General features: G+C 40.7%; 1 protein-coding gene across 2 annotated transcripts; it reads right to left on the minus strand.

The window, feature by feature from the left end:
- Positions 1–5760: 5760 nt before the first annotated feature.
- On the minus strand, positions 5761–27095 carry kita (KIT proto-oncogene, receptor tyrosine kinase a). 2 transcript variants are annotated; one of them, XM_046050683.1, is made up of 21 exons: positions 26875–27095; positions 23987–24241; positions 21334–21618; positions 21095–21234; positions 20381–20552; positions 19494–19680; positions 18620–18735; positions 18231–18345; positions 15765–15949; positions 14198–14304; positions 13933–14059; positions 13285–13389; positions 12859–12969; positions 12529–12670; positions 12267–12361; positions 12047–12177; positions 11588–11710; positions 9883–9994; positions 9688–9787; positions 9275–9380; positions 5761–8366 (listed from the first exon to the last, which is right to left on the minus strand). In XM_046050683.1, the coding sequence occupies exons 1-21, from the start codon at positions 26927–26929 to the stop codon at positions 8184–8186; spliced, it is 2952 nt and encodes a 983-aa protein (XP_045906639.1). In that variant the 5' UTR covers positions 26930–27095; the 3' UTR covers positions 5761–8183. The 2 variants fall into 2 exon arrangements, with proteins under 2 accessions (XP_045906639.1, XP_045906638.1); XM_046050682.1 differs by having other exon boundaries at positions 20381–20573.

Here is a 27095-nt window from a genome sequence, read left to right on the forward strand (position 1 = left end):
AATGAGAATGAATTTCGCTACATGAATGTGTATGTGACAATAAAGTCATGTTAGCATTGTCATTATTGGCATGTTAGCAAGCTGACCTGATGATGACATTAGCATTTAGCTCAAAGCCCTGCTGTGCCTAAGTACAGCTTGGCCAATATGGCTTTAGACTCTCGTCTTGTTTTGTTCGTCATTGTGCTGCTTTAGTTGTCGCTTCTTGTGATGAATATCTCCCACATGTTTTCTCAGAAAGGGTCAAAGAGTCCAGCCCTTTAAGTTGATATTGCACAGCTGAATTGAATTGCTAGGGCCTTGCTGAGAAGACAGAGAAAAACAATGAGTTCCTCTAGAAATAACAATGATTTAACAAAATAATTTTAGAAGGATATTATGGAGTGAGGCTTGAAGCAGGGCACTGCTCATGTTTATCATCTTACTGAAGGCCTTAATACCCTGTTTCCTGTCTGTGGTCATGCATGCTCTCCCAGGTTTTCTCTGTCATTTACTCCATATGTGAAGGGGTTGGGACTATGATAAACAGCTTGCTTAAAATTACTTAAGTTAACTTACGTAAGTAAGTTATAATAAGTCAACACTGACTTCACACAGGACCTGTTGACCTGGCTTCACTCCACGCTAACTTTGTCGCTCCTTAAACTACATCACCTGACATTTTTTTCTCTAGGACATTTGTGGGTAAAACACGCTGTCTCTGCACAATATAAGTCAGTAGAGAATTAATGCCATGAAATGACAAGTGAGAAGCAAAGAAGGTATTGTGATAACATGCAAAATGACTTGTTATTGATAAGCCATTTGGTGATACAAGGCCTGGCAGAGATGAGTGCACTCTTAAAATGTAGCTCCTCTGTTTAATCATTAGAGAAATTATTTATCACATTTATAGTGTTTTTTAATGAAGAAGGTACCTTATTAACAGGAGAAAATGTTCTCATTACCATCACCAGACTGTAGTGCTTTGGCGTGTCACAAATCACTCCTTATTTATGATATAGTGCACGTATTTTGGTCCAGACGGAAATATTTAAAATAAAATTGATTGATTGAAAGGTCAATTACTATGGAAATATGTACTATTGGATGGATTGGCATGACATTTGGTACATTTACTCATGGCGCCCAGAGGATAAATTATAATCAGTTTAGTGATCCCCTGACTTTTCCTCTAGCATCACCATGAGGTTGATATGGTGAAATGTAAAATTTATATAAAATTTGTATAAAATTCAGTAAAGACATTCATGTTCCCCTCTGGATAAATATAACCACTTTGGTGATCCTCTGACTTTTCAACTAGCGCCATCATTAGGTCAAGTTAATCTATCCAGTATTATGGTTTAACACCTTTCTTTTTTAGTTCTGATTAGCAAATGCTAGCATGTTAACATGCTGAAATAAGATGATGAACATTGTCAACATTATACCTGCTTAACATCTTGTTTCTCACTGTGTTGCTGTAGTATTGTGTGTTAAGTTAACTTTATTATGGAGTGAGGCTTGAAGCAGGGCACTGCTCATGTGTATCATCTTACCGAAGGCCTTAATACCTTGTTTCCTGTCTCTGATCATGCATGCTCTCACAGTTTTACTCTCTCATTTACTCCATATGTGAAGGGGTTGAGGGACTATGATAAACAGCTTGCTTGAAATTACACAATCCATTGCACCCATCACCTGAGCTCTGGCAACATATGGCAATATACAGTATGTACATATAATATGTTATATGTTTGTTTTAAATATTTTTCTAAAAATTGTACATGAATATATTCATTATTTTATATATTTTTATTGAGATCTTGATGTTTCAAGAGAGATTTTAGAGCAAAGACAACCAGCTTTCATGCAACAAGAACAAACAAAAGTTTTTGGTAAAATTGCTTTAAAACATACATAGACAAACAAGTTCAGTGATATTTGCAATTCAGGTGAAGGTGCACAGTACTGTACATTCCTGCAAGGGTTAGAATCATAATCATAATCAGAAATACTTTATTGATCTCAGAGGGGAAATAGTTGTGTTACAGTGGCACACTTTGCTAATCTAGGCATCAAAGAAATAGAAAGAATAATAGAAAGTATGCCAAGTAGAAACAGAAAAAATAAAAACTATAAATCTAAAAAAAGGGGTAAATATAGCAATGTGTGAAATATATACAGTATTTTACAGTATGTGACAGAAGTGTAGTGAAAAAATAGTAGTAATAATGAGTAATGATAATGTTGATAGATGGTTTAAAATCATTGAAACTTGCAGTATTGGGACAGAATAAACCAGAGTGTTGCACATTAGTTGTATATTAAAACTCAGAATATTGCACATTTCACATTAGTATGTAAATAAGACTCAATGCAAGAGGCAAGACTCCGGAAAGATGAGAGAAGGTGGACTTGATGATGATCGCTATCGATGATGCGTGGTGCACAAACTCAGTCAACATGAACTCTGTTTCCCAAATGTCAGACTATTTATTGTGATGACAAGATGAAACTTTCATCTGGTTAATTCTATGCACGTTCTTTGGTACAAGTTAACTATGGGTAAACATCATGATCTATGCGCCAGATCTAAGGAAATTGGATATTAAAATGAACTTAATACCTTGCTTTTGTCAGCCTTGCAGCACCACTTAAATATTACATGAGTAGTCAGGTGATATCCTCTTGCTCAATGGCATTTTCCGGCCCGGAAAATATTTCACAGGAAAAATGCTAAAACTAGGGAGGTAATTTCAAATTTAGTAAAGATTAATTACCTGGAGAGTTTTACAACCGAATGATAATGATGAAGCTAAGCAAAAAAGTCAATCAAATTAAACTATCCTTCAGATAGGGTTGCAGTTTGAGGTCATCCTAAAGGTTGAATGGAGAAAGCAGCTCATTCTGTGACACACCTTGGGTGTGAGAACTGTCAGAAATAGCATCACAATATTGAATTAGGGAGTTGAATAACAACTATTAGAAGGTCTTTCAAATTATTTGCTCACACACAGCACTATGGGCAAATTAATAAAGGTAGTGACGTTGCCATAGTGCCGTGTTGTGCGCTGACACAAACAATGTGGCATAAATCCTGAGGTGAACACCGCCTGACAGATTAATGATTACCTGAGCTGCACAAGAATGTTGACATCTATATTCAACCTTAAAAAGGTGAACACACTGACAATACTCTGACATTCTTGTAAAATGTTCGTGCTTATTTCATTTCTCATAAGACTGGTTAACCATTTCAAATTATAGGATCCGTTGTCCATAATAACGTCTCTATATTGTGTTTTATAACTTTATTAAACATTGTTTGCCTATCAAGTTTGCTCAGGGTTTTTATATGTACAACAGAGTTATGGCAGCCATCTGCCGGAGTCCTGAGCCCTGCCTACCTGGGACTGAATCTAGCCTGCTGCTGACCTGAGCCCCAGCGCTGGGAACAGAAGCTTTACTCTTTTTAACACAAGAGGAAGTGCAGTGTACCCTAGATAACTCCCCATTCTCCCCTCCACACACACGCACATCCTTTACCCACCTTCTGCCATCACTCACACACACACACACACACACACACACACACACACACACACACACACACACACACACACACACTACTCATCTTCACTCAACCATCTCTGCCTGTTCCCTCTGTGGTCTGTGTATCTCGGCGCTTCTGGCTGGCAGGCCACAGCAGCACCCCTCATAGGCTCCGTCAGGGTGCACACAGGGGTGCATGTTTCCTGAGCAGCTTAAGCAAATATGGGAAGTGGTGGTGACCCAAAAAGTAACCCATATGTGGCACCCATTTTGCCTTTCTTTTTCACCCCATCGGTTAACTGCTAAAAGTGCACAGTAAAAATTATTAGGAAACTTTATGTTGGTTGGTTTGCGCAATTTATTTAGAAATATGTTATTTCAAGATAAATTACCTACTTAGAAATTTGAGACAAGACCTGAAGTTACAGTTTGTTGGTCGATGTAGGACACAGTCTGTGACAATGCCAGTATTCAGCCCCACAAATCCGTGGGAGGCTATTGGGTATGGGAATGTGCTCTGGTATACATAAAAAACAAAACGTTTTTTAAACAGAAGACTTGATGTTTATCTTTGGTACATAGTAGTTCACTGAAAACAAGATGGAGTTCAAGCATCACATGGTAAGGCATGAAGTGTCACATGATGCTGAGAAAAGACATTGTGATGTGGTCAAGGAATGTCATTTAATAGATGCCCTGGAGGTATACTGTTAAATGTTTTTTTCTCCAAATGTGTGATTAGACAACTTCACAGAGGCTGAAGCTTTCCCCCCCACAATATTAAAATTTCTTGAAATCTAGACTTTATAGACATTCGTAAACCACAAAATGTTATGTATGTCCAAAGAAACTGCCTTTAATAGCGGCCGCAGCCCAGCAGCCGCTCTGTTTCCTTTTTACCTTGAGCTTAAAAACATACAGGAGGTGTTTCACATTAAACTGCCAGATTTACCACAAACAGTGTCGGAAAGAGAGTGACATGCTTAGCAAATTTACAACTACACCAAGGAACTGCAGCGAGTTTGAGCAATCGCACAAAAAAACACAGGGGTTGCATGCACACGTTCTTTTCATTTTCGTGCTGTTGTTTTTTTATAGGCTCTTGCTTAACAGAATAGAAATGTGTCTGTTCTTTTGGAGCCAGATGACATCCTGATTTGGCAGATGATGAAAGATGACTCTACTATGCAATTATAGAGTCATCTTTACTGTATATATGTATGTATGCTTGCTTCGACAAGAACATATGAATTCTTGAGACAACATAAATTTCCAGCGCAGTGCACACCTATTACCCTTCAAGATTACCTGAAGCGTAAAAGTCAATGTTATCACCTACCATTATTTTGAGCAAACAGTAGTTGGTGTGAAGAAGAGCACTGACAGGTCTTACATGTTTGAAAACAGGTTAATCAGGCTTCAAAAGCATCCTATTTTACTTTACATCAAGCTGTTGCAAGATGATACTGAAACTAAAAATGACTGTTCCTTGGAAAGTTTTCAGCCATCCTGACAGCCAACTCCTGAAGACAAGATGAACAGTTAATACATGTATAACTGCTTGACATTAAAGTGTTGTTAGTGTTGCAACACAGAACATTTTATATTGTGAGAGTCGTTATATTGTACTAGTGGCCTAATTACTGTGATACTACAGAGATTCATCTCAGACTATCTCTCTTTTTCGTTTAAAACTTCCTCAAGTCTGACTAACAAACACTAACAAGCCACTCTACTTCAATGGTGGGATTTCCTGCTTGTCTCTTATCAGTTAGATCCTGAAACAATGGACTCTGCCCACGCAACTTTGTGCACTGGGCTTGTCTGCTCGGAGTGCTGCTGTCCTCCTTGTGGCTTTCCCCTCATGACCAGATGTCCCTTTCTGGTCTGAAGCCAATGGACATAGAGTAGAGCAGGAACAATGGCTAAAAAAAAATCGCATAGTGTGTCGTCCGTTCCCGTACTCTACTTTAGCATTTGGCAAAAGAGAGATCCAGTGAACTTCCATTTGACAGCAAAGCAGAGATGATCTACATCACTTTTGACAATCTGCTATAACCATTCACAAACACATAAACACAGATGGCTAGAACTGCACTTGGGAAAAAAATAATGACATTAATATACATAGCATTAACACCATAAAGACATTACAATGTAAATGTCTTTTTGGTGCACAGGATGGCCGAATGTTGAGAATGATGTGTTTCTGTGAACAAGGTGTAAAAAGAAACCAAAAGCATTTAATTGGGAATTCAATATACAGAATTTTATTTACACTGACACATGTTTAAGCAACACATCAAATTTACACAGTAACACTGAAGCCTCAGATTTAATAAATATTTAGCAAATTACAAGAAAAACCTAGATGTAAGGGGAGCAATAGAAAAAATAATCTCTATGATCTCCTTGATTGTAATATCCAGTAATATTGTTTTTATCGATATTTCCATGAATATTGATCATCAGATAAGATCATTAGGAGCAGATAAGCGTGATTTGCTGAGGCATTTACCAGGTGAACTAGCTGAACTGGTTGAAATGATGAATTAGCCGGAATGAAAACATCAGCCAAAGGGAATCTCTTCCGTTTAAGTTACATTGGTGACAAAAGAGACACAAGCAGCTCTTCCAGTTCAATCTACAGTTGGAAATCTTTGTGCACGTAAGAAAGTACAGCATAACAAAATTTGCATTAATGTACCACATCTTCAGAAAGAGAAACACCTTGAAAAGCATCAACATTACTTTACAATATACGCATATTTATATTTACAAAAAGACAGAGCAGTAAGTCTGCTAAATGACTTCACAAATCTTTAGTAGTGGCACCTCTTAACAGTAATTCTTTTAATTCTACACACATACAGACATGCACACAAAGACAAGCAGACACACACACACACACACACACACACACACACACACATTTATACACACAAACAGGACACTTTCCTGGTGCTTTTCACAACAACATCCACCAGTGGAAAGAGGGGAATCATACCGGTCTGGACTGATACAGACTACTGGCTGAGAGGTGCTGAAAGTCCCACTTCTGATGGAGGAAGCAGCTGGATACAAAGAAGAGAAGGACTGCTGGGAAACCAGCTACTGGTCAGAGAACAATGAGGTGACCAACACACCGAGACTCTGTACCCAGTGTGGACAGCTGCACAGAGAGCCTTGAAGACCCTCCGCTTCCCTCTGGCTTGTCACCTCAGGGAATGCAGCAGTCCGCTTAACGGCGTTTCAAATGAGCATCTGAGCAGCCCTGACTCTGTCCATGATACTGAACAATAGAGAACTACAGTGGTAGCATGGGCCAAAATACACCAACTGCTTGTCAGCCAAAACAGAAATTTTCCCGTTTCCTGGTCCTCCACGGAGAGGACAAAAGTGAAAAGCAGAGAAAACACAGAAATGGCAGTACCTGTCTCATGCTTGTAAACAAAGATCAAACACTGGATGTTGCCGGAGAGCAACCACATAAACCTGAACAGGTATTTGCACCTTTACAAGAGAACTCTCCTGCAGTCCAGCTGTCAAAAAAAGAAACTATACACTTGCATTATGAAACAAAGCTGAGAAGAACGCTAGAGTTACAGGCTTCTCTGAGTGCCTCCTCTGTCAAATGTTTAACTCGGACGCTTCCCATCTCATGATATAGCAATGACTAATATCATTACCTATAGATATTTACAAATATACAGTCAAGCACATAAAATGAAAAGCTAGCGTACCATGTCTATACCTTATCTCTGAAGACAACTGTGTGTGTAAAGTAATCATGGGGTGATCCATGATATGTGTTAACAGTTCCATTGAAGACAGTTAGTCGCTCTCTAGGTAGGGACATCCAACATTTAAAGAGCATGAATGTATCTCCTAATAAACTTGAAGCACTTATGGACTCTAAGCATGACTGACCATGCTGTCTAATAGCTTATATACCAGTGTCTCGAAATCTATATTTAAATTGGCCCCCGAAAAGTATCTCCTTCATATAAACATAGATCTGAACAGTTGGAAATAATACTGACAATAAAAGAGTAAAAAAAGAAAAGAAATGAAAGCTACATTATGTGTGTGTAATGATGTGAAGCTCAAGTGCCTGAGTGCCCCTCCCCCATCCAATTATTGCAGCAGCCAACCAAATTAAAACATAAATGTCCATGACAGAAAATCAACAAAGAATAGCAAAACACAAAATGTAAAAAGAAATAAAAATCTCCAATAGATAGAAAGAAATGGTTATATATGGAGTGCCAAAAAACAACAAAATGACCTTTATGAAATGTGTAGGAAAAATGTAGCTGAAAAAAACTGAAAATAACAAAACAGATAACAATGTAATAATGTAATCAGTGACAGTTGTAAAGTAGCGGTTGATGTCCCTCCGTCCTCCGGGTTAAGAGCAGGGGAGCATTAGTCCAACTGTCCTCTCTGTAGGCAATAATAATAACAATGATAAAAGCCATGCATCCTTTGTTGTTCTTCCTGGTAATAGTAATTACCAAGACGTATCAAATAAATACGTGTCACAACAAATGCTGCTGTTGCCGGGGAGGTGGGAGGGTGTAGTTGTGGTCTGTGGCGGAACATTAGAGGCACTTATGAGGCAGCCAGACAGGTTGGGTGGGTCCTTACACCCGTTGGGCTCTGAGGGTTGTACCCTCCAGGAAGACTTCGTGCTGGACCAGTAAGGGCTGGGTCGGAGTGCTGTCACTGCCAGCTGAGGTGAGCCGAGGAAACGCAGTGCTCTGAGAACTAGGCTCCTCCCTGTCTCTGGGCGCCACAGGAATCTTGGAGCTAAAGTTTAGATAAATCTGAAGATAAGGAAGAAGTGGTAGAGAGACAGAGGAGGGAGGGAACACAGAATTCAGCATGAATCTCATCTGCACAAATTAAAACCTTGGGGTTATGTTTGTCCTTACATCATTCAGATAAATTAAAAGGAATAGGATATAAAACATTCACTTTCTTGCTAAGAGTTAGATGAGCTCGATATCATTGTTATATATCTCCTTCAGTTATGATGATGGAGCCAGGAGACAGTTAACTTAGCATAAAGAACTGGAAGCAGAGGAAAACAACTGTCTCTGTCTGAGAGTAACAAAGAAGAACGAGAGTAACAAATCAACAGGTCGATCTTCCCATCTAATTCTCTCTAAATTAAAGCAAGTAAGAGTATATCACAAAATGTCTACCCATCCCTTTGAAGCTCATGAGGAACTGTCAAAGCTATTGGGAGTGTAAGAGGACAGTCATGGGAACAATGGAGGCCCTTGTAAGTAGCATGAGTTAATTTAGAGGAGCAGAGTTCAAAACACATCTGCTAATGCATCTGAGAGGCGCCAGAGCTTTAGCTGAATTACATTTGACTCTAATACCTGGCAGCTAAAACTAAAGCTAAAAACTTTTTCATTCTCAAGACAACACAAATATTTATATTTTAGAGAAATATAAGCCTGGTGTGGTATTAGTCTTGCTTTAGCGGTTAGCATAGACAGTGCTTAGAGTCATTATGTTATGTCAAACATTTTTTTGTGGAGGCTCAAAAATTGTGTCAAATGTATCACATGAACAATGTCACATCAGCTTTTAGCAAGTTACCTCTATTTCTCTACCTCATAATCCTGCTGAGTGACCTGTGAAGCCTTCTGGGTTCATTGTTTTTAAGAGAAATAGAACCTTGTTTAGTATAAGTAAATAACATCAAAGTCATGCAACCTACATGCTTAGCGGCGTCTGACAGCTGTTGTTCAATCCTTTCCACGACCTTCCTGAAGGGGGGTCGGTTGAAGGGGTCAGCATCCCAGCAGGACCTCATAATCTGATACCTGCACAGCAGCATATGAACACACACTTTTATTTGTCTACAGTTATTACATCCTCCTTCCTTTTTTGTGTGTATATTGTTTTTTTTTAAGAGTTTTAACATTTTTAGTTATGCTTGTGAAAAGCCAAATGCAACAGGATGAGAGCGGGCTGCTATTCAAATCCCCCACACTGCATTCTTTTATAGTCTCACCACCTCCATCTATCCAATCACACCATCTCTCCTATGATCCTTCTTGAACACACACACTCGCATTTAACTTCAACACCTTTTACACACCCTCATATTTCACTCCAACAACAACTCACATTTCACTGGGTGCAAACTCTGGAGCATCCATTCTGTATCCTTCTTTTATGAGTTTGTAGAACTTGGCATCCACAGGCATACCAGGATAAGGACTGTTACCTACGTTCAGCAGGGAGATTCAGTTACATTATGCTCCTCTGAAAACACACAGATAGTCAGACAAACACACAGACACAATGGATGCATAGACATACCTAGTGAGAAGATTTCCCAAAGCAAGATGCCATAGGACCACACATCACTCTCAAAAGTGTACACGCACTCAAAGATACTTTCCGGAGACATCCATTTTACTGGCAGACGAGCCTGAAAAAAAAAAGCAGTGAGTTAGTAGATAGAAAGTTAGAGAATATGAAACATTTCCCCAGTGATGTCTTTTTTCAACTGTGGTTCAAGTCAAACAAGCTTGTGACTGAGGACTGCTAAGTAAACAGACTGTCCCCAATGTCACGTATGCACAAATGTTCGCCTGAGGATGGAAAGTCACACAGAGCATAGCCCTTGCATGAAACACATGAACAAGACTTTTTAAACACACTGGGTTTAGAGTCATTTTTCAACACTGCAAGCAGTATTTATTAGGTCAGTGTCAGATGATGTTGTATGAAGAGTGACAAAGTCTACATAGGGAAGATGGGTTGGTCAAACACACACAAATTTTAACCTGAACCATTATCTTTTCTTAAACCTAACCAAATAGTTTTAGTGCCTAAACCTAACCAAAGTGTGAGCCTTTAACATTATTGACCACATCTTTTATTTTGAAACTCTAACCGGACATTGTATATTTATCGTTGCTAACTTGACTGAAAGTTGCATATTTATTGTTGTTTGACCATAGACGGCATAAAACAGGTCTCCTTATATAACAAGCTGGGGATTGGGACAAGTTGTAAAATGCGATAGCTGCAGGTATGAAAACCTTTCACACCTCTGGATTGGGTTTCACCAGCTTTTATAAATCCATTGTGTGAATATTCCTTAGTAACTACTAGCTAGTTCCAAACTAGTTATTTACTTAACCTTGGGTTGTACAATTAAAACCTGCTTTAGCTAGTAAAACCTTTTGTAATATGTAAATCCATTGCTGGGAAACATCTGAAGCACTATTACAATATATTAAACTTTGTAAACGTAGGTATTACTTTGTTTTATCTATTACGTATTACTTATTTATACATGAAGAAATATGCATGTCAGGGTTTTCATAAAGTTTAGATTGAGTGGAAAAGCGATTGTGATGATGCTAACTCAGCTGACATCATTCAGTCAAACGGAACTGATATAACATTTTTGTAATTTGAGTTATATTACTGTAATTTACAGGTAACGTTCTTATTTAGCAACACTTCGTTAGCGTCATGTTAGATGTGTCAACCAGATTCCATATTACCTATTTTACTCTTAAGTTAGCAAGCTAACGTGCAACAGTTACCCCCGGCACTTGTGTAAATATTCAGTGACAACTTATCTCTACGTAAGAACTAGTGTGTTTGGTGCAACCTGTTTTAATTTAGTGATGCGTAAATCTTCACTTTGTTAACACTTACAACTTACAAATAGCGGAACCAGGGCTCCAGCAGAGTAAATGTTAGCTAAATATTTCCAAGAAGTAGTAAGTCTCCTCAAATGTAAATGTAAATGTAGTGAATTGGAACAGTCTCTAAGAAGGACATTTGCTTATACAGTATCTCTCACAACTAAAGGTGTGACGGACTAAACAGGGGCCCACCAACAAACTAATGTATTACTTTAAACCAGGAAACTGAAGCACTGGGTTTGATTTAAGCCAGAAGCCAATGATGGCATGCTGAAGGGGACTTTCATGATAGCATCTACTGGATGTATCCTGCATGTCATCTTAAAATCCCAAGCGTCACATATTTTGTGCAGACTTACGTTGCCTTTGACTACGTAGTTTGAGTCTGTGGTGATGTCACGGGCCAGGCCAAAGTCACAGATCTTTGCCACTCTTCCTTGAGTAAGTAGAATATTTCTGGCTGCCAGGTCTCTGTGGATACACTGAAAAACAAATCCAGCACTACCTTTAACATCTAATAATACATGTTATATTCATGACCAATTAATAATATAACATTTGTCATGAATGAAGAGCTTTATGCAGTTTGGTAAAGAATTTCTGCACTTGAATCTGTAACACACACAGCTACGTACACTGATACATGAGCTTACTGGCCACACTATCTTGCCAAGCCAAACAACTAATAAAATTTTCAACAGCATGCTCCAACATGCGTTTTAGATCCGTTTACTAGCTGTGGAAACATGATCCATGCTCCTCCATGTAGTAGAGTTTCATCCAGAAATAAAGCATGAGAGTTGTTATTTGATGCTCACATTTTTGGAGGCTAAGAACTCCATGCCTTTGGCCACTTGGTATGAGAAGCTGAGAAGGTCTTCGGTGTCTAGAGACAGACCATCCTCGTCAAACATCTCACTCTCTGCATCTGCTTCAACGTAGGAGCCACCTGAGAGGACAAACAGGACAAGGATTACTTTTCTGTCTTACTTCAACTGCTGTTCTGTGTATTTTTTGATGAATGGCTGGCTTGCTTGCCTTTGCGTAGTGAGCGTCTCTTCTCGGAGGAAGAGCTGAACGGCCGGTTGCCAGCAGCAGAAGGCCTCATGGTCATGTAGCCATTCAAGCTGTCACTGTGAAGAGGAAAGGAGCAGTCTGGTCTCAGCTGAGCACAGCCACACATAGGCACGCTGCTGTCCAAATACCCTCCTCCTACGCACGTTCTGGATAGTAAATACTAGTACTCTCTTTTCTCTGCCACACACAATTAACCACTTTTATACAAAAAAAAGAACCTGACCCAGCTGTGTCTCTCGGTGGCACAACATTTCGGTAGTAGCAGTCTTCCTCAAGCTTAAAGCAGATGAAGGATTCCCTTTTTCTGCGTACAAAGTTAAGGAGGTCTCCAAAGCAGCAGTACTCTGTGATCACCAGTGTAGGGCCTGCAGACAAAGAAACATGACCTCATGACAATGACCCAATGATCCTTCCGAATACATGACTCATGGCTTTTGTAAAAAGGGGAGTAATTTGGTGAAATAAAGCACTATAGTGACAGCAAGAATCACAACAATGAGATTTTCAGTTTCACTCCAGAATTTTAAATGTTGATGCAAAAAAACTGCCGCACCTCCAACAGTGCAGGCTCCCAGCAGGTTGACAATATTCATGTGGTTTCCCAAGTAACTGAGGACTTTCAGCTCTGACATCAGCGCCTCTTTCTCTGTGGAGTGAGCGCTTGCTGTGGGAAAAAAAAATTGGAACATAATCAGCATGTGCACAGGGATTAGGAGTAAACTGAGCTCAAGTTGAACTATGATTACATATCGTGATCTGGTGTTTTTAACTGGTGGTTGCGGAAGGCTAATTAAAATAAAAAGATGTGTGCAAGCCACCAAATAAAAATATCAACATAATAGCTGCCTGAACTCCTACAGGCAAATTATTTAGTCAGTTATTTACTATTCATTCATTTCTTAAAGGTTCACAGCTACTATGCACATTTGTCACGCCGTGCTCATCCCACTATATCTGCATGTGTGTTGACAGCGCTTACATTTGAGCATTTTCACAGCCACCGTCATGACTGAATCTGCTTGGGAGAGTCCATATGCAGTGGCTTCCACCACTTTCCCAAATGCACCAGATCCCAGCGTCTTCCCTGAAGACAACAAGACAGACACAAAACTGTCATTCCCCATCCTGTTTCCCTCCCACAAATGGACCCATGCCAGTGTTCCTAGAACAACAGCATTTTTAGCCCACAGGCTGTTTACGTAGGCACCAGGACACGCAGGATCCTGTTTAAGGAGGTTTGTTAAAAACAACACCCAGAATATGTCAACAATATTATGTTTGCAGTGAGGGAGTGGGATTTCATAATTTGAACTGGTTAGAATGTAATGACCACATGGCTAAAACCTAAATGATATGTCCATGTACACAGAAGCCAGAGTGTCTGTCAATCAGCATGGAGTAGCCTGAGGGTGGCAGCGGTGATGTCATGCCCACTGCCCTGTTGGCTGCTGGCTTTATTACTGAGACAAACCCCCATTTATGTCCATATCACTCTGCTTCTACAGTTACACCTAAGACATGAATATATATGAAGTATAATGTTCATTATCAGAAATGACAGATTAATGTAATCATGGAGGCCTAGATACAGCACATGCTGCAGATGATTCTGATGCAGGACGCTCACCAAAGCGCAAGTTGTTTCGAGGAAACTCCCACTGGTGATCATACGGTAGCTGGGTGGGGTCAATGTACACATAGTTGTTTCCATGGATGCCCTCAATAACTTTCCACTGAATCTGGTATTTGGGTTTCTGGCATGGATGCACACAAGAGGAACATAAATTACTGTTAAAAATGAACTTCAACATGCTCCACTCTTTTTCTGGACTTGGTTAGGTCTCAAAATTTGATGAAAGTGGGTGCGCCATGCAGAGAAAGAGCTTCCCTACCTGCATGTACTTGTAGAACAGCATGATAAGGACGAGGCAGAGGATGCCTGCAGCTGATACAGAGCCAATTAGCAGAGGGGTGAACAGATCATGGGGAACAGTTCTCTCTGCAGGGAGACAGAAATGATAATGTTAGATACAAGAGCAGTGACAATAGAGTCTGTGAGTGACCCTGTCAGTGGCTTGCCATGTTTACACTCTAAATGACAATGCAAATGGGCATTAAGGTAAGCCAGAGAGGGCTAAGTCAGAGTGAAGCCCACTCTGGTCGAATCACAGCAACCAAATCCAATTATATACTGTATGTAAACATGCTGTAGGGTTCACTGTTTTTTTCCCCCTAGCTTCACTTCTTTATGTTTAACTGCTTAAAATCTCTTTTAATTATGCAGTATTTTACTGTATTTTTGCTGTTTTTACAGCTGTGGCCGTGGGTAAATCTATGTAATCAGAGTGCTGTTCCTTTGTGTCTGGCTGTTTGTGATGCCTTATTGTTTTGCTCCTCTGTACAGTGGGGTGTAATAAGCTCTTTAGAGATAAGAAGCTTTCTCTCCACTTCAAATCTGAGAATGCAGCGTCTGCAGGAACTAATCCCCTGTAAACCTGTCAGTGGTTTCTAAAGCTCTGTGTGTTCTCTGCTGCAGCTCACTGACACCTCCAAGCCTCCCACAGCCACTGAACCGCCAGGACTCCTACTGTGCTCCACACTCTCAGCGCCTCCGCCTGGTCTGCTGTTACTCTGTGAAGCACAAAAATCCTGGGCACACGCTCCCAAAGGCCTGTCCTGCCTGGCCACAAACACCCATCATAATGCTCGCCCACATACCTGCTGTAGCCACGGTTAGCCCACCGCGTCCTGCCTAAACCCAGGTCTCCAGGCTCAGGCAGGGACAACTTTTCTGTACTTTCAGTTCCTGCACTCACACCACTTTGAGGAAACTGTACGGCAGATGGGGAAGCCGTTATAACTGGGTGGATTTGGAGTCATAAAGTAAACAATGGGCTCAAGCTAATTCCTATCTGTAAGTGACAACATCTTATCGTGGCCAATCATGTCTGAGGTATCTCTCCTTGCTAATGTTTACCTAACAGATTATGGACGACCAATTTCTAGTTGTAGACCACATTTATGGGTTAATCCTTGTCAGAATCATGCTTGTAGTAAATATTTAGAGCTGAGTATTAAATCCCATGTGGGGTTTACATAGGGGCAGAGCTGTTAAGATAACTTTGGTTTGTAGTATACAGAGGAGGGATTCACAGATTTTTAAATTTCCCAAAACTCTAATGAAACTAACATCAGGTGGACAAAGATTTGCAATCTTGCAGAAAAAGGGAGATTTTCATCTATGTCCTCTCTCGTACTGTTGACTCTGTTGCACTTAGTTCCAATCTGAAGGTTAGGACATGCAGATGATTACATCAATTCAGCAACAAAACATGAGACTGACAGGCGTCCCCCTTTGACATCACATGGCCCCTATTTACCTGTGTGTGGACTTTCGACGATAAACAAATGGCATACCAGCTGATTTGGTGAGCGTGCATACATGTGATATCAACTCACCACTGATAGAAAAGAGTGTGTAGGCCTGCTCTCCCTCCGCCGTAGCCACACATTCCAGAGTACTAAACCGTCCCTGGGTGATGTTCACCCGACTCTCCACCTCCGTCTTCCCAAACGTGGGACTGAACAATGTGATGGTGATGACGTTGTGCTCCTCCTGGGTGGCATTTACCTGTTGGGAACACCTGAAGGCAGAAGATTACACATGGTTGACAAAACGCTGATGGGATCACCAAGCTTTTCATAAATTTTTTCTCTTGTCAGGACACTCAGGTATCTCTCCCCATCTGTCTGTAAGCCTAACATTCTTTTGCTGAGTCTTGAAAACACCTGTGCAAAAAACATAACTTTACACAGCTCGCACAAGCACAGACACATGTCCTCATAGTACAGCACATTGACAGCAGTAAGTTTCACCTGAAGTCATAATTATTGCAAGGAATTCCTTCTTTGCCCATGAAATAAAGGAAAAATTTTAAGAATAGCCCAGGGCTCCATATTTCACAGCACCTACAAAAAGCATCTAAGTGCTCTTTGGGCTCACTTCGGTCACATTACTTTCTGTTTGTGTGCATACATTTGCGTGCCTGTATGTAACGAGTATTAATTGGATTTGATTATAATTAAAAAATGACTGGATAAAGTTTGGATAATCACTTATGACCCATTGCTTGTGCTGTGTGGGATTGGTGTCGCTATAGCAACCAGGTGCTCCTCCTTTGACACACTTTATGTTTGACACGAGATGAGCCACGTCCAGTTGTATCAAGGCAGATGTCCCGGGCCCCTACCAATCACAAGTCAACTCTTTCCAATCCCCTGTCACATGGGAGTCATCTTATCACTGTCAACCAATCACAAGTCAGCCCCTTCAAATCCCACAATCCCACATTCCACCTTCGTCATCATTCCTGACTCTATCCAATGTGTCTTTAGTGTGACCTTTAGGACATTTCACATGAGTTCTGTAAAAGGGAGACAGCTTCACACAACATACTAGAAACTCAGGTAAACTCCCACTGCAATGTTACAGTAATATTTTTATAGTGTTGTAGAACTCGAGACTGGTCTTAAGACCACTTTTTGATGGTCTTGGTCTCGTCTCGGACTCGGACATTGAGGACTTTATTTCAAGACCAGTCAAGACCACAACTTTAGGAATATCAATAAATTTATGTTATTTGTTAACATCCTAACTTTCATTGGATGTATTGCTTCAAATGCAATCAGTAACCCTAATTAAAAATGTGTTGTTACCATAATGACCGTTGTCCTGCGCGTTAAGTTGTATTATTGTATATTCTTTAGGTCGCGTAGGTTACAGCGACTAAGACGGGTAAAGAAGCGGTGTGCCTGAGTATTGATATAACAGCAATAAATCTAAATTGAACATACCGAAGCAATGAAAGATCCATGCTAACGCTGGCTGCCCCTGCATTTCATCACTTTTATGCTAGTATAAACAAATTGCTCCACATTTGCTTTGTACCACATCATTTCTAGCTAAAATTAACACTTTAATAACAGTCCACAGGATAGTAATATGAATCGCATTAGTAATTTATAGTATTTTGCAACGGATAATGCTAGCAACTGGTCGGCGTTAGCCGGTGAGCTAACATTGTCTAACTTGAGCCTCCTAAAGCACAGTAACACAATATATTTCACGTGCTTTCCAGTAATGTTAGTTTGCCTGTGCAATAGCGTAAAAGCAAACTCTGTGTCGGTATTGTCAGTTCCAAAGCGAAGCCGAGGTCTCTTCGTGATTCAAGCTTGTCCGATGTTGGCCGTGTTTTCACCCAACGTTGATCTGATTCTCGTTTGGCCTGAAGATTTGCAGCACATAAAATTTTATTGTTATTGTTTATCCTCATGTGGAGTTTGGTTTGTGTGAGTCTGTGTTGTGCTGGGAGACACAACATCGTCGTTTTTTGGTTTTAGGAAACTCCATGTCAGTAGACAAGGCAACAGGCTTGAGAGCGTGCATGCAGATCGCAGCCAAGGGATTTCGTATAAAATCCGACCTGAAGTCTTCTGAATAAGCATACTGGCCAGCAGAGGTAAAAAAAAAACGGCATGTGGATCATTTTTATGTGATGTTAAAACCCCTTCACACAGACAATAAATTAATTTCATTAAAAAACTACATATAGCCCCTGTAATACAGTTTCCACAAATAATGCCATCGTCAGTGGAGTATTACAGAAAAGACACCTTGTGTCTACACTTGACATGCATGCATCATTTCTATTTCTGCATTTCTGCATGTATCATTTCTATTGCAAAAACCATGACATTTGCAAGCAAACATAAGTCTAATAACTGGATGGCTTAAGATATTGTCTGTAAGAGTACACATGACAGGGCTGTTGCTGACACTGCAAACCAGTGACAAAAAACATTGAAAGAGAAACAATAAGAAGCTGATTATGAAAAAAAAGCTTTTCTAGGCCTTAAAAATCTCACCTGGCATAGGGCTGCTCACAGTAGTACCAGGTGATCCTTGGGGCAGGGAACCCCTCTGCCACACAGCGTACTTGTCCATCTACTGGGCCCTCGTGAGATACAATCTCAGGTTTACCTAATAAACACAAGTTAATGTCAGAATATGTCAGGTAAAAGATAAATGACAAGCAGGAGAGAGTTTTTATTCAACTGTGCTGAACCTTAGTGAGGTATGAACGATACAGTGTGAGGTGAGTTAGGGAGTTACCTCATTTTACACAAGGAAAAAGGTCATTGAATTCCCACGTGTCAGCGAATGAAGATTAATGTCACGTGGAGTAATGAAATTCATTATGTGGCCTTCAGGCAATGAAAAACCTTTGACACAGAAAATCTATAACACAACTTACTGATCACAAAGATGGTGAATGTGTGGTTTACTGATGCGTCGCCGTTGGAGGCTCGAAAGGTGTAAACTCCGCTCTCTGACATTTTCAGTCGCACCAACCTCAGCTCACTGCTGTACCTAAACATAAACCCCCCCACATTTTTAGAATGAATGCTCATATAAATTTTTTAAGAAACAAACAGTAATGCTTTTATTGTGCGTAAACAGAAAAGACCAGATGATTCCCCTTCATTCATGTCACTGCTGTTTGAAAAAGAATTTAAACTGCCAAGATATTTGCATTTTAGATAATAACCAGTCTGATCTGTTCATTATCTGCATGCACATGCAAAACATTAATTTCCAATTATTCTTACTGTAACTTTAGAATGTATTTTCCCCACAGTTTATATGGATTTATTGATTTTTAACTTAGTAAAAAAATGTTTTCTCTCATGTACCATTTGTCATATCCAATAGAGGCTTAAAGGTCATGTCCTTTACTTCCCATATTAAAAGAAATGTTTGTAACAAACACCATGAAGCAAGAGCTAAAATACATTAAGCTGAACATGCTGCCTGAGATGATATTATGTAATATTTCTATCCGCAGCAAAGAGGTAATACTGCAGATATTTCATGGTTTCTTTTCATGTGAAAGCCATTTATATTCTGACAGTTCCCGTTTCACTGGAAACATTTTTAGAACCCAACATTTTAGCTCTATTTCTCAGGAAGCTGCGACATATGCAGTCATTTACATCAGTGCCTGCACTGACCTGCAGCCAAACCAAAGGTGTTAAATTCCACTGAATGAGGGTAATGAACATTTTCATCTATGTGGTAAAGATGGGGCACTTAACGCAAGTGTGTGTTTGTTTCGTGTGTTGTCACACCTGTATTCATGGCTGTGTGTGGTGATGACATGGTCAGTTGTGTTCCTCAGCTCGTCGCCCATGAAGCTCCAGGAGAAGGTGTGCGGCTTTGGATAAGCCTCCATTTCAACAGTTAGGGGCAAACTCTCGCCTGAACGGACCTGAATGGTTCTGTTGTTTGCAGGTGTTAAATTGATGAACCCCTTCTCTGAAAAATAAGGAAATGAGATATTGTTACATGGTTTGCAGAAGTAAAGTTGAGTCTATATTTATTGGAGTCAAAATAATTTAACTGATATTGGACCAGAGACTTGCAGGTAAGTCACAGAGTAACCCAACATTTGCATATGAAGACTTCAGTCCAAAGAGATAGGGCAAAACAACACAGACTAAATCACTTCGCACATACATTTAAAGCAAACGTTTGACATTTTGGGAAATACACTTCTTCACATTCTAGTGGAGAGTAAGATGAAAAGATCGATACCTCGCTCATATCTGGCAGTTAAATATGAGGAAACGGCTTGTAGTTTGTTAGCTTATCAAAGCATAAAGCTGGCTTAGTTTTGTAGCTTTTTTAAACAAATTTAATATAACATAATTTGTGAGCTTTAGAGGTTCTAGTAGGTGGATTTTGTTACTTTTTACACAGTCAAGCTAATTGTTTCCCTGTTTCCAATCATTATGCTGAGCCAATCTTCTCATCTAACAAATTAGGCTATTTCCTTAAAATGTCAAACTACTCCTTTAACCTTCAGTTTTTTTTTCAAAATAATTTTGAAACTTAAAGCTACTGTCGGTAAATTCAACACAAGAACGGTTGATTTAAAGGTCACCTTCTTCCTCAGAGTTAAAAGTAAGTTACCAACTGCAGCTTTAACTGACAGCAAATCTCCTCATGCACTCACCATAAACATCGAGCCACACCGACTGTGTGCTGACCCCTTTCTCATTTTCTGCTTCACATTGGTACCTCCCACTGTCTTGATGTCGGACCGCCGCAATGTGCAAAGTGGCACTGCGCACGTGGGTGAATGGCTCCGTCAGGATACGCGAAGCACTGTCAACCTTTGCTGGTTGCTGTGGATACCAGACGGCACCCTGTCAACGCCCAGAGATCTCTAGAGATTAACCCCGTCTGCATGTCTATGCTTGCCAAGCACATGGACACTGACACAGACACACAAACCTGCATGCGAACACACACGCAAGCACAGGGGCGCTCACACAGGTATGCACACGGTAGTCCACATCCTTCACACAAGACCATGAAGCTCAGACAGCATGAACTTTGACCCCATTCACTCTTGTTCATAAGAACGGACAACCACTGACACCAGGTACTGAAGAAAACCAAATTTGGGGAAATAGGTTAATCTAAATCCTGTCCTGTCCAGTTCAGGACACTTAAACATCATCAGTTGTGAAAGCTTAATTGGGACCAATGTTCAGACAATAATTAATTAAGAGTCATAGCATTTCCTTAATGCATATAAACGTTGATTTATAAACTAGCTTTTACAATGAAATCTTACAAGACAACAATCAATACTCAATGTCCAGCTTTTCCTAGTTGATTCTGCCACCAATAGCACAGCAAACAGCAAAGAAAAGGGTCTCACCGAGCTAGGTGGGGTGACCCACTTTAGGTGGATCTCTCCATTGACGTTAGAGGTGTTGCAGGTGAGGGAGAGGCTCTCGTCCCGGGTAACAATCACTCTTTTGGGTGCCTGCATCTGAATCACAGGAGGGGCGTTCGCGACTGAAAGATAATGAAAACAAATTTCAACCTGTGTCTCTCAGGGAGCTTCTGAAGTAACAATGCACATGCACATACACACATGCATTTACACCACCTCACCGGGTTTTATTGTCAGGTGGTAGTCATGTGATCTGACGTCCTCATCGTTGAGTCTTCCTGTGCACACATAGCAACCTTCGTAGGCCTTTTGTGTGTTGTGGATGAAGATGCCTTTCTCCAGGCTTGCAGAAAACTGGAGACCAGGGGCCAGAGCTCCACTGGAACATGTTTCCAGGCTCAGGCTGTCCAGGCTTGGATCAGTTGCCAGGCAGGCGATGGAAGCAGTGTCTCCCTCTCGAGTGAGAATTTTGCTCACCATTGATTTTCTGAAAGGGTTATCAGGATCTGCCAAACAAAATGCAATCGCAAATCAAACGTGCTGTCAGAGCTGTAAGCGGGGCTGCACACTGAGTTGTACACTGTTTAACATACACTACTTGGTATTTTGACTATGAATTGCTTGCTTCATCATAACTGGCTGGCTGTTCTGCCCCATCACTTATTAAATTAAACCGATGATGACGGGTGTATTTGAGCCTTTAAGCTTTTCATGATATCAAACCATCTCTTTTTTTGCAAAAGCCATTCAATGTATATACGTTGATTACAATTCTACAGAGTAGTTTTAATTTTTAGTGGCGGTGTCTGCCATTCTTGTGTTGGATTCAAACTGCATTTACATGCATGATGGAGTCACAGAGTCATGTCATTGGTCAGGTTACCATCAGACTACAGAATTTCTAGAAATCTAGAAAAAACAGTCAATTAATGCGCGTTTCCATTCAATATCTGGAGCTGGTTTGTCAAAATAAGCTAGGGCTGTCGCGATAACCGCAAAATTGAAATACTGCGGTCTTGGTCAAGCCTACCGCAATGTTTATACTGTACACTTCAGGGCGTGTTAAATTAATAAATGAGTGCTTCAAAAGTTCCACAACCGTAATGAGCTCTGTAACGGTTCAAGGATGGATCGGCATGGGCTGTATGTGACCCAACTTCAAACTCTGAAGCTGTAAGTGTTGCCTTGTTTAGTGTTGTTTTAATGTTTATTTTAAAGGTTAGCTAGCTTAGCGCATATTGCACGGCTAATGTGGCTAGCACGCTCGGCGATGTTGGACTAATGTTGAGATTCTGAGGGACAGTCCAGAGAAACTGTGAACAGTAAGCCTCATTTGAAGCTCAGTAATTAAGGAGCGTAGTGTATCGGATGCCTGCAGCTGTTTTTCATATTGCTTTCGGTGGAAATTTAGTTAGAACATTAGAGTGCAGTGGTTAGTTGTGGACAGCTGTTCTGCTCCGCACCGGCGCGTGTGTGTGTGCGGTATATAAATTGACTTGATAGACATGCCCTGAAGGTAATGATATAGCTACATGAGAAAAAGACACGGTCAAACTACAAAAAGGAGTTTGCTTGGCAATGTTGTTGACTAGCACGCATCAGCTAGCTTGTTCAGACCATAAATCTGCTGTTAGCGGCTCGCTGTGCAGTGAGGTGACAGACACAGACACTCTTACTCTGCTATATAGCACCAAATTACTTAATTGATGAAAAATGCGATAATACCGCATACTGTGCTGTTGACCCCCAACATATTGCTGAGGTGGAAATTACTTCACCGCGACAGCCCTACTGGTGGCAAGCAACAAAGATAGAAACTAAGAAGACTGCTAGCTAGTAAACGTGTACGTAAAAACAACATTCAATATTTCACAATATAATTCACAGAGCACCTTTGAGTCACATACTTCACATGTTGTCATGATTCATGGTCTGTTATTCACAGTCCGTCACAACTGTTTGCATTGCAATAAATTGCATCACTACACCAACTCTCTTGACACTGTTTCTGAGCTGTGTGAAGTTACTGCTAATGCAAACGGAACTGTTCCTACTGCTGCTGCTTCACATGTAAAGCATTCAACTGGTGAAACACGAAGTGGCTTTTATTAAGAAGTAGTCACAAGAAACGCAATGAATCTGTCACCACGCCTGGCGCTGACCACAATCACTCATCAACATGCATCTACAAAACAAAACAATGGTACAGCGGATCACAACAACTTGGGTTTGGTTAAAACAACACTAGTTCACTACCGACGTGTAGTATCCCCACCCCCATTTTTGAATTTACAGACACAAAGACTGATCTGCCAAACCAATGACTCAGCTGTTGCTGTGTTATACAGCGTCTTTAGTTATGTAAACAGAGATATCTACCCTACAGAGCTAAATTGTTGTAAAAGCTTAAACTGTGCAATCATAATAAACACAAGTTCATCAGTAGACTAAATATGTTTTTAACAATGCTACATCTGAGCCCTGAGCTCTCATCTAAAAAGTAGTTACTTCTTGTTGCCTAAAAGGTAAAAAAAAAAAAATGTGTGTATTGTGGAATGATCAGCACATGATATACGCCTGCAGTGATGGCAGTAGGCCAAAGGGATATGGAGTCACATAGAGAAGGAAATACAGTAAAACTCAGTCATGCACTCAATAAATAGCAACGGTTTCTACTGTACCTGTCCGGGGCAAAGCTACAAACACCTTTTTCTGCAAACACACCCACACGCACACTGCTCCCTGTCAGTGCAGTGAGAAACACCAAAACATTTCCTCTGCTCTGCCCTGCAGTCTGTTTCAACTTGCTCTAGATTTCAGTTCTAGTTTCTCTTTTCTGTCTCTCACAAGCAAACACACGCACTCCTACACTACCTTTCACAAAGACGTAAATTGAGGCATTCTGCTTGGAGCTCTCCTCCAGGCAGATGTAGCGGCCCATGTGAATAGGCTGAGCCCTGGGGATGCGCAGGGTTGACATCCCATCGACTTTTCTCTCCCCCCGCACCTTCAGCCCGTCCTCCCGCTGCCACTGCATCTCCTTCACACCTTGGCAATGCAGCTGGAAGGCTGTGTTGAGCGTGACGACAATGTACGGGTCGTCGGGGTCGATGGTGGGCTTGGTGTTGCCTGTAATGGGATATAGAGAGAATTCAACTGCATATCGCACATACCAAAATGAAACAGTGAGGTTCAATTAAAAGTCTTGACAGACTGAAGAAGTCCGAATAATTTTGAAGATTTAGATTTATTTTTATTATTTGAAAAACCTCAAAGTTGAGTTATGCCACAGGAGTGAAATGTTGCCATCATTATCCCACCTCTGTGAAGTCAAGATGTGTCAACACCCACAAACCCAGAAGATTCCTGTGCATCAGAACAGCTGAAATGTACAATCAAACAGAATCGCCCTTCCTCCTAATTTTAAACCACAGGATTTGTGCTGGCTCTCATTTCCAAATGGATTGAGAGGTCATTTCATACACAGCTTAACCCTAGACAACACCTGCACATATGAATTGTTATATTATGAGACGCCTCAGATTTATCATTCTTAATTCTCTCCAACTTTAACGATATATATGACTGCACCTGCGCTTTAGATTGATTAAGAAATGACAGACTAAGCCTTTAAATTCTGACTATCTTCATAATGCAGGTAAAGAGGCTTGGTGTGACAGCAGGGATTGAACCCTGCACGCCTTGACATCTTAGCAGCTCTCTGTAATCACAGGGCCATGGAAATCAAGTTACACACAAGTTAACGTGTTCCTAGCACAACATCCTTCTTCTACATTTTACCAGTTATGGTATAAAGTGAAACAAATGCATGTATCATGAGCTGCACATGATGGATACTGTGAAGTGGGTGCTTTCTAAAGGGGGCGTTCACCCAAATATTTGATCTGCTGCCCCCAACTGAAAACAGGTGGGGAAAATGAATGTGGTGTGTTTTTGTCCCTGAGAAAACATCACCATCAACCTCTATTTTTTCTATAGAAGCAAGACTGTGGCTACCACCTGCGCTGCAAAGACTATAGTAGGAGTGTATAATAGGGTGCTGCTGACAAAGATGCTCCCTTAATGCCTCTTTTCCTAAAATAAATAAATAAATAAATATATATATATTATTCTCCCATTCCCATTCAATGGCTATATACAGATTTGCCATGGTGGGAGACAACGTGAATTGGGTGTGGTGGCATGACTAATCTGAAACGCTTAAATTCGTAGAATCACAGAACAGCAAACAGCATTGTTGTATCATTACACAAAGATGGTTCTGTTTAGACACTGTTAATGACGCTAATAGTTTCTGTGTTTGCAGAGCCTCTGGTAAACTTGGCTATCGACTGTGTAAAGAACATAAACGAAGTGGTTCTAATCATGGCAAAGAAGAGATAAAAAAAGAGGACCTACAAGTTGTGAGGTGTTATTTGGTCATTTGAATGATGTATTAGTTTATTTATTGAGTCATCATAGAGCACAAGAAAACATGGTAAATATTAATAAGGTCTGAAGCCAGCATTAAATTGGCTTAAAGCAAACTTCATTGCGTGTCTTTATTGTATCACGTGACAGACAAGCCTATACATACACACTGCAATGTTAAGTCCCCTGATGGTATCATCATGGCGTGAACATCAACGGCCTCCCATGCGCATCATAAACTACCGATCTGTAATAAGATGGAAAAACGGGCAGAAAAGAGTCCACCTGATGCCGCCCTGAGCTGCACCGAGGACGCAAAGTTAGACAGCAACACCTGTTTTGGCAAAGATGGCTTGCGTGTGCGGCTTTCCGAAGCAGATTTCCATAAATTTGCTAGCTGTCTCAGGGGAAATCCCAATCTCTGTTTCCTGACCAGATAAAAAATTTCTTTGTTGTATGGATAGACAAAAACTCCAATAAAAAACAACAGACCCCGACGACGTATTTCTATAAAAAGGCAGTAAAAATACAATTAGGTGTTTATGGACCTTGAACTCTGCAGACTCTGAAGATGATGCCAAGCCATAATAGTTGCAATGTGTTTTCACAAATCCTTCCCCAGAGCAAAGCAAACAGGCCAAGCCAAGTGTGGGGAATTTGTGCTTTAGTAGGCTACCATGTGTTAAGTCACACATGTGACAATATTTATCCAATGTGATAATTTACGCAAGCATGCCAACCAGTTCTGGACGCACCAGCCGCTCGTTTGCATGCTTCCCAGGAATCAGGAGTTGCCAAGGTATTTCCATAATGACGGTTATGTCCGGCTCAAAGAGGAGGAAAACCGCATGAACCTGTCGCCTTCATCGTAAATAACACGATCAAAACAACCTTTTTCCTCGCACTTGCACGCTATATTATTCAGCATCCTGCTATAACCTACCTCCACTTACTTTTTTGTTAATGACGCCCTGTTCTCTGAATAAAACATGTATTATTAAAGTAGCGCGCTCGCATCCAGGTCATCAGCCAAAGTATCTACTTTCCTCATCAGGTTTCAGTGACTTCAGGTTGTCTTATCACACTGCCTTTAGATCTCATTGCACCTCTTCCCAGAACAAAGAAAAGTGTGGAGAAATGCAGCATACAGGCGATGCGGAGCAAGTGGAGCAATTCAATTCACAACATTGTGGATTATCTTTATCTTACTGGGCTAAAGGGAGCCTAGTAGGCTACCTGTAGTCATTAAAAGATAGTCGACCCTTTCGTTGTTCAAAAGTGAACAGCAACAAGTGGCCTGCGTTAACTGGCGCATGAATGCTCAGTCTTACCTGGATGGAAGGTTAACTGTAAAAAGACAGACAGCAGTATCCAGTGGTATTCCATAGTTATTATTCCATGGGTCTAGCTTTGAAGGAGAGCCAGTGCCTTTATGGTTAAGGTAGCCCTACTCTACTCGCCGAGCGCGCCGGAGTTGTGGGAAGTTGACTGCGGGCTCTGACAGAGACGCACTTACAAGTCTTTAAAGGCACAGATGCTCAGTACGGCTCGC

This window comes from Micropterus dolomieu, linkage group LG05 (assembly GCF_021292245.1).
Source record: "Micropterus dolomieu isolate WLL.071019.BEF.003 ecotype Adirondacks linkage group LG05, ASM2129224v1, whole genome shotgun sequence".
NCBI lineage: Eukaryota > Metazoa > Chordata > Actinopteri > Centrarchiformes > Centrarchidae > Micropterus > Micropterus dolomieu.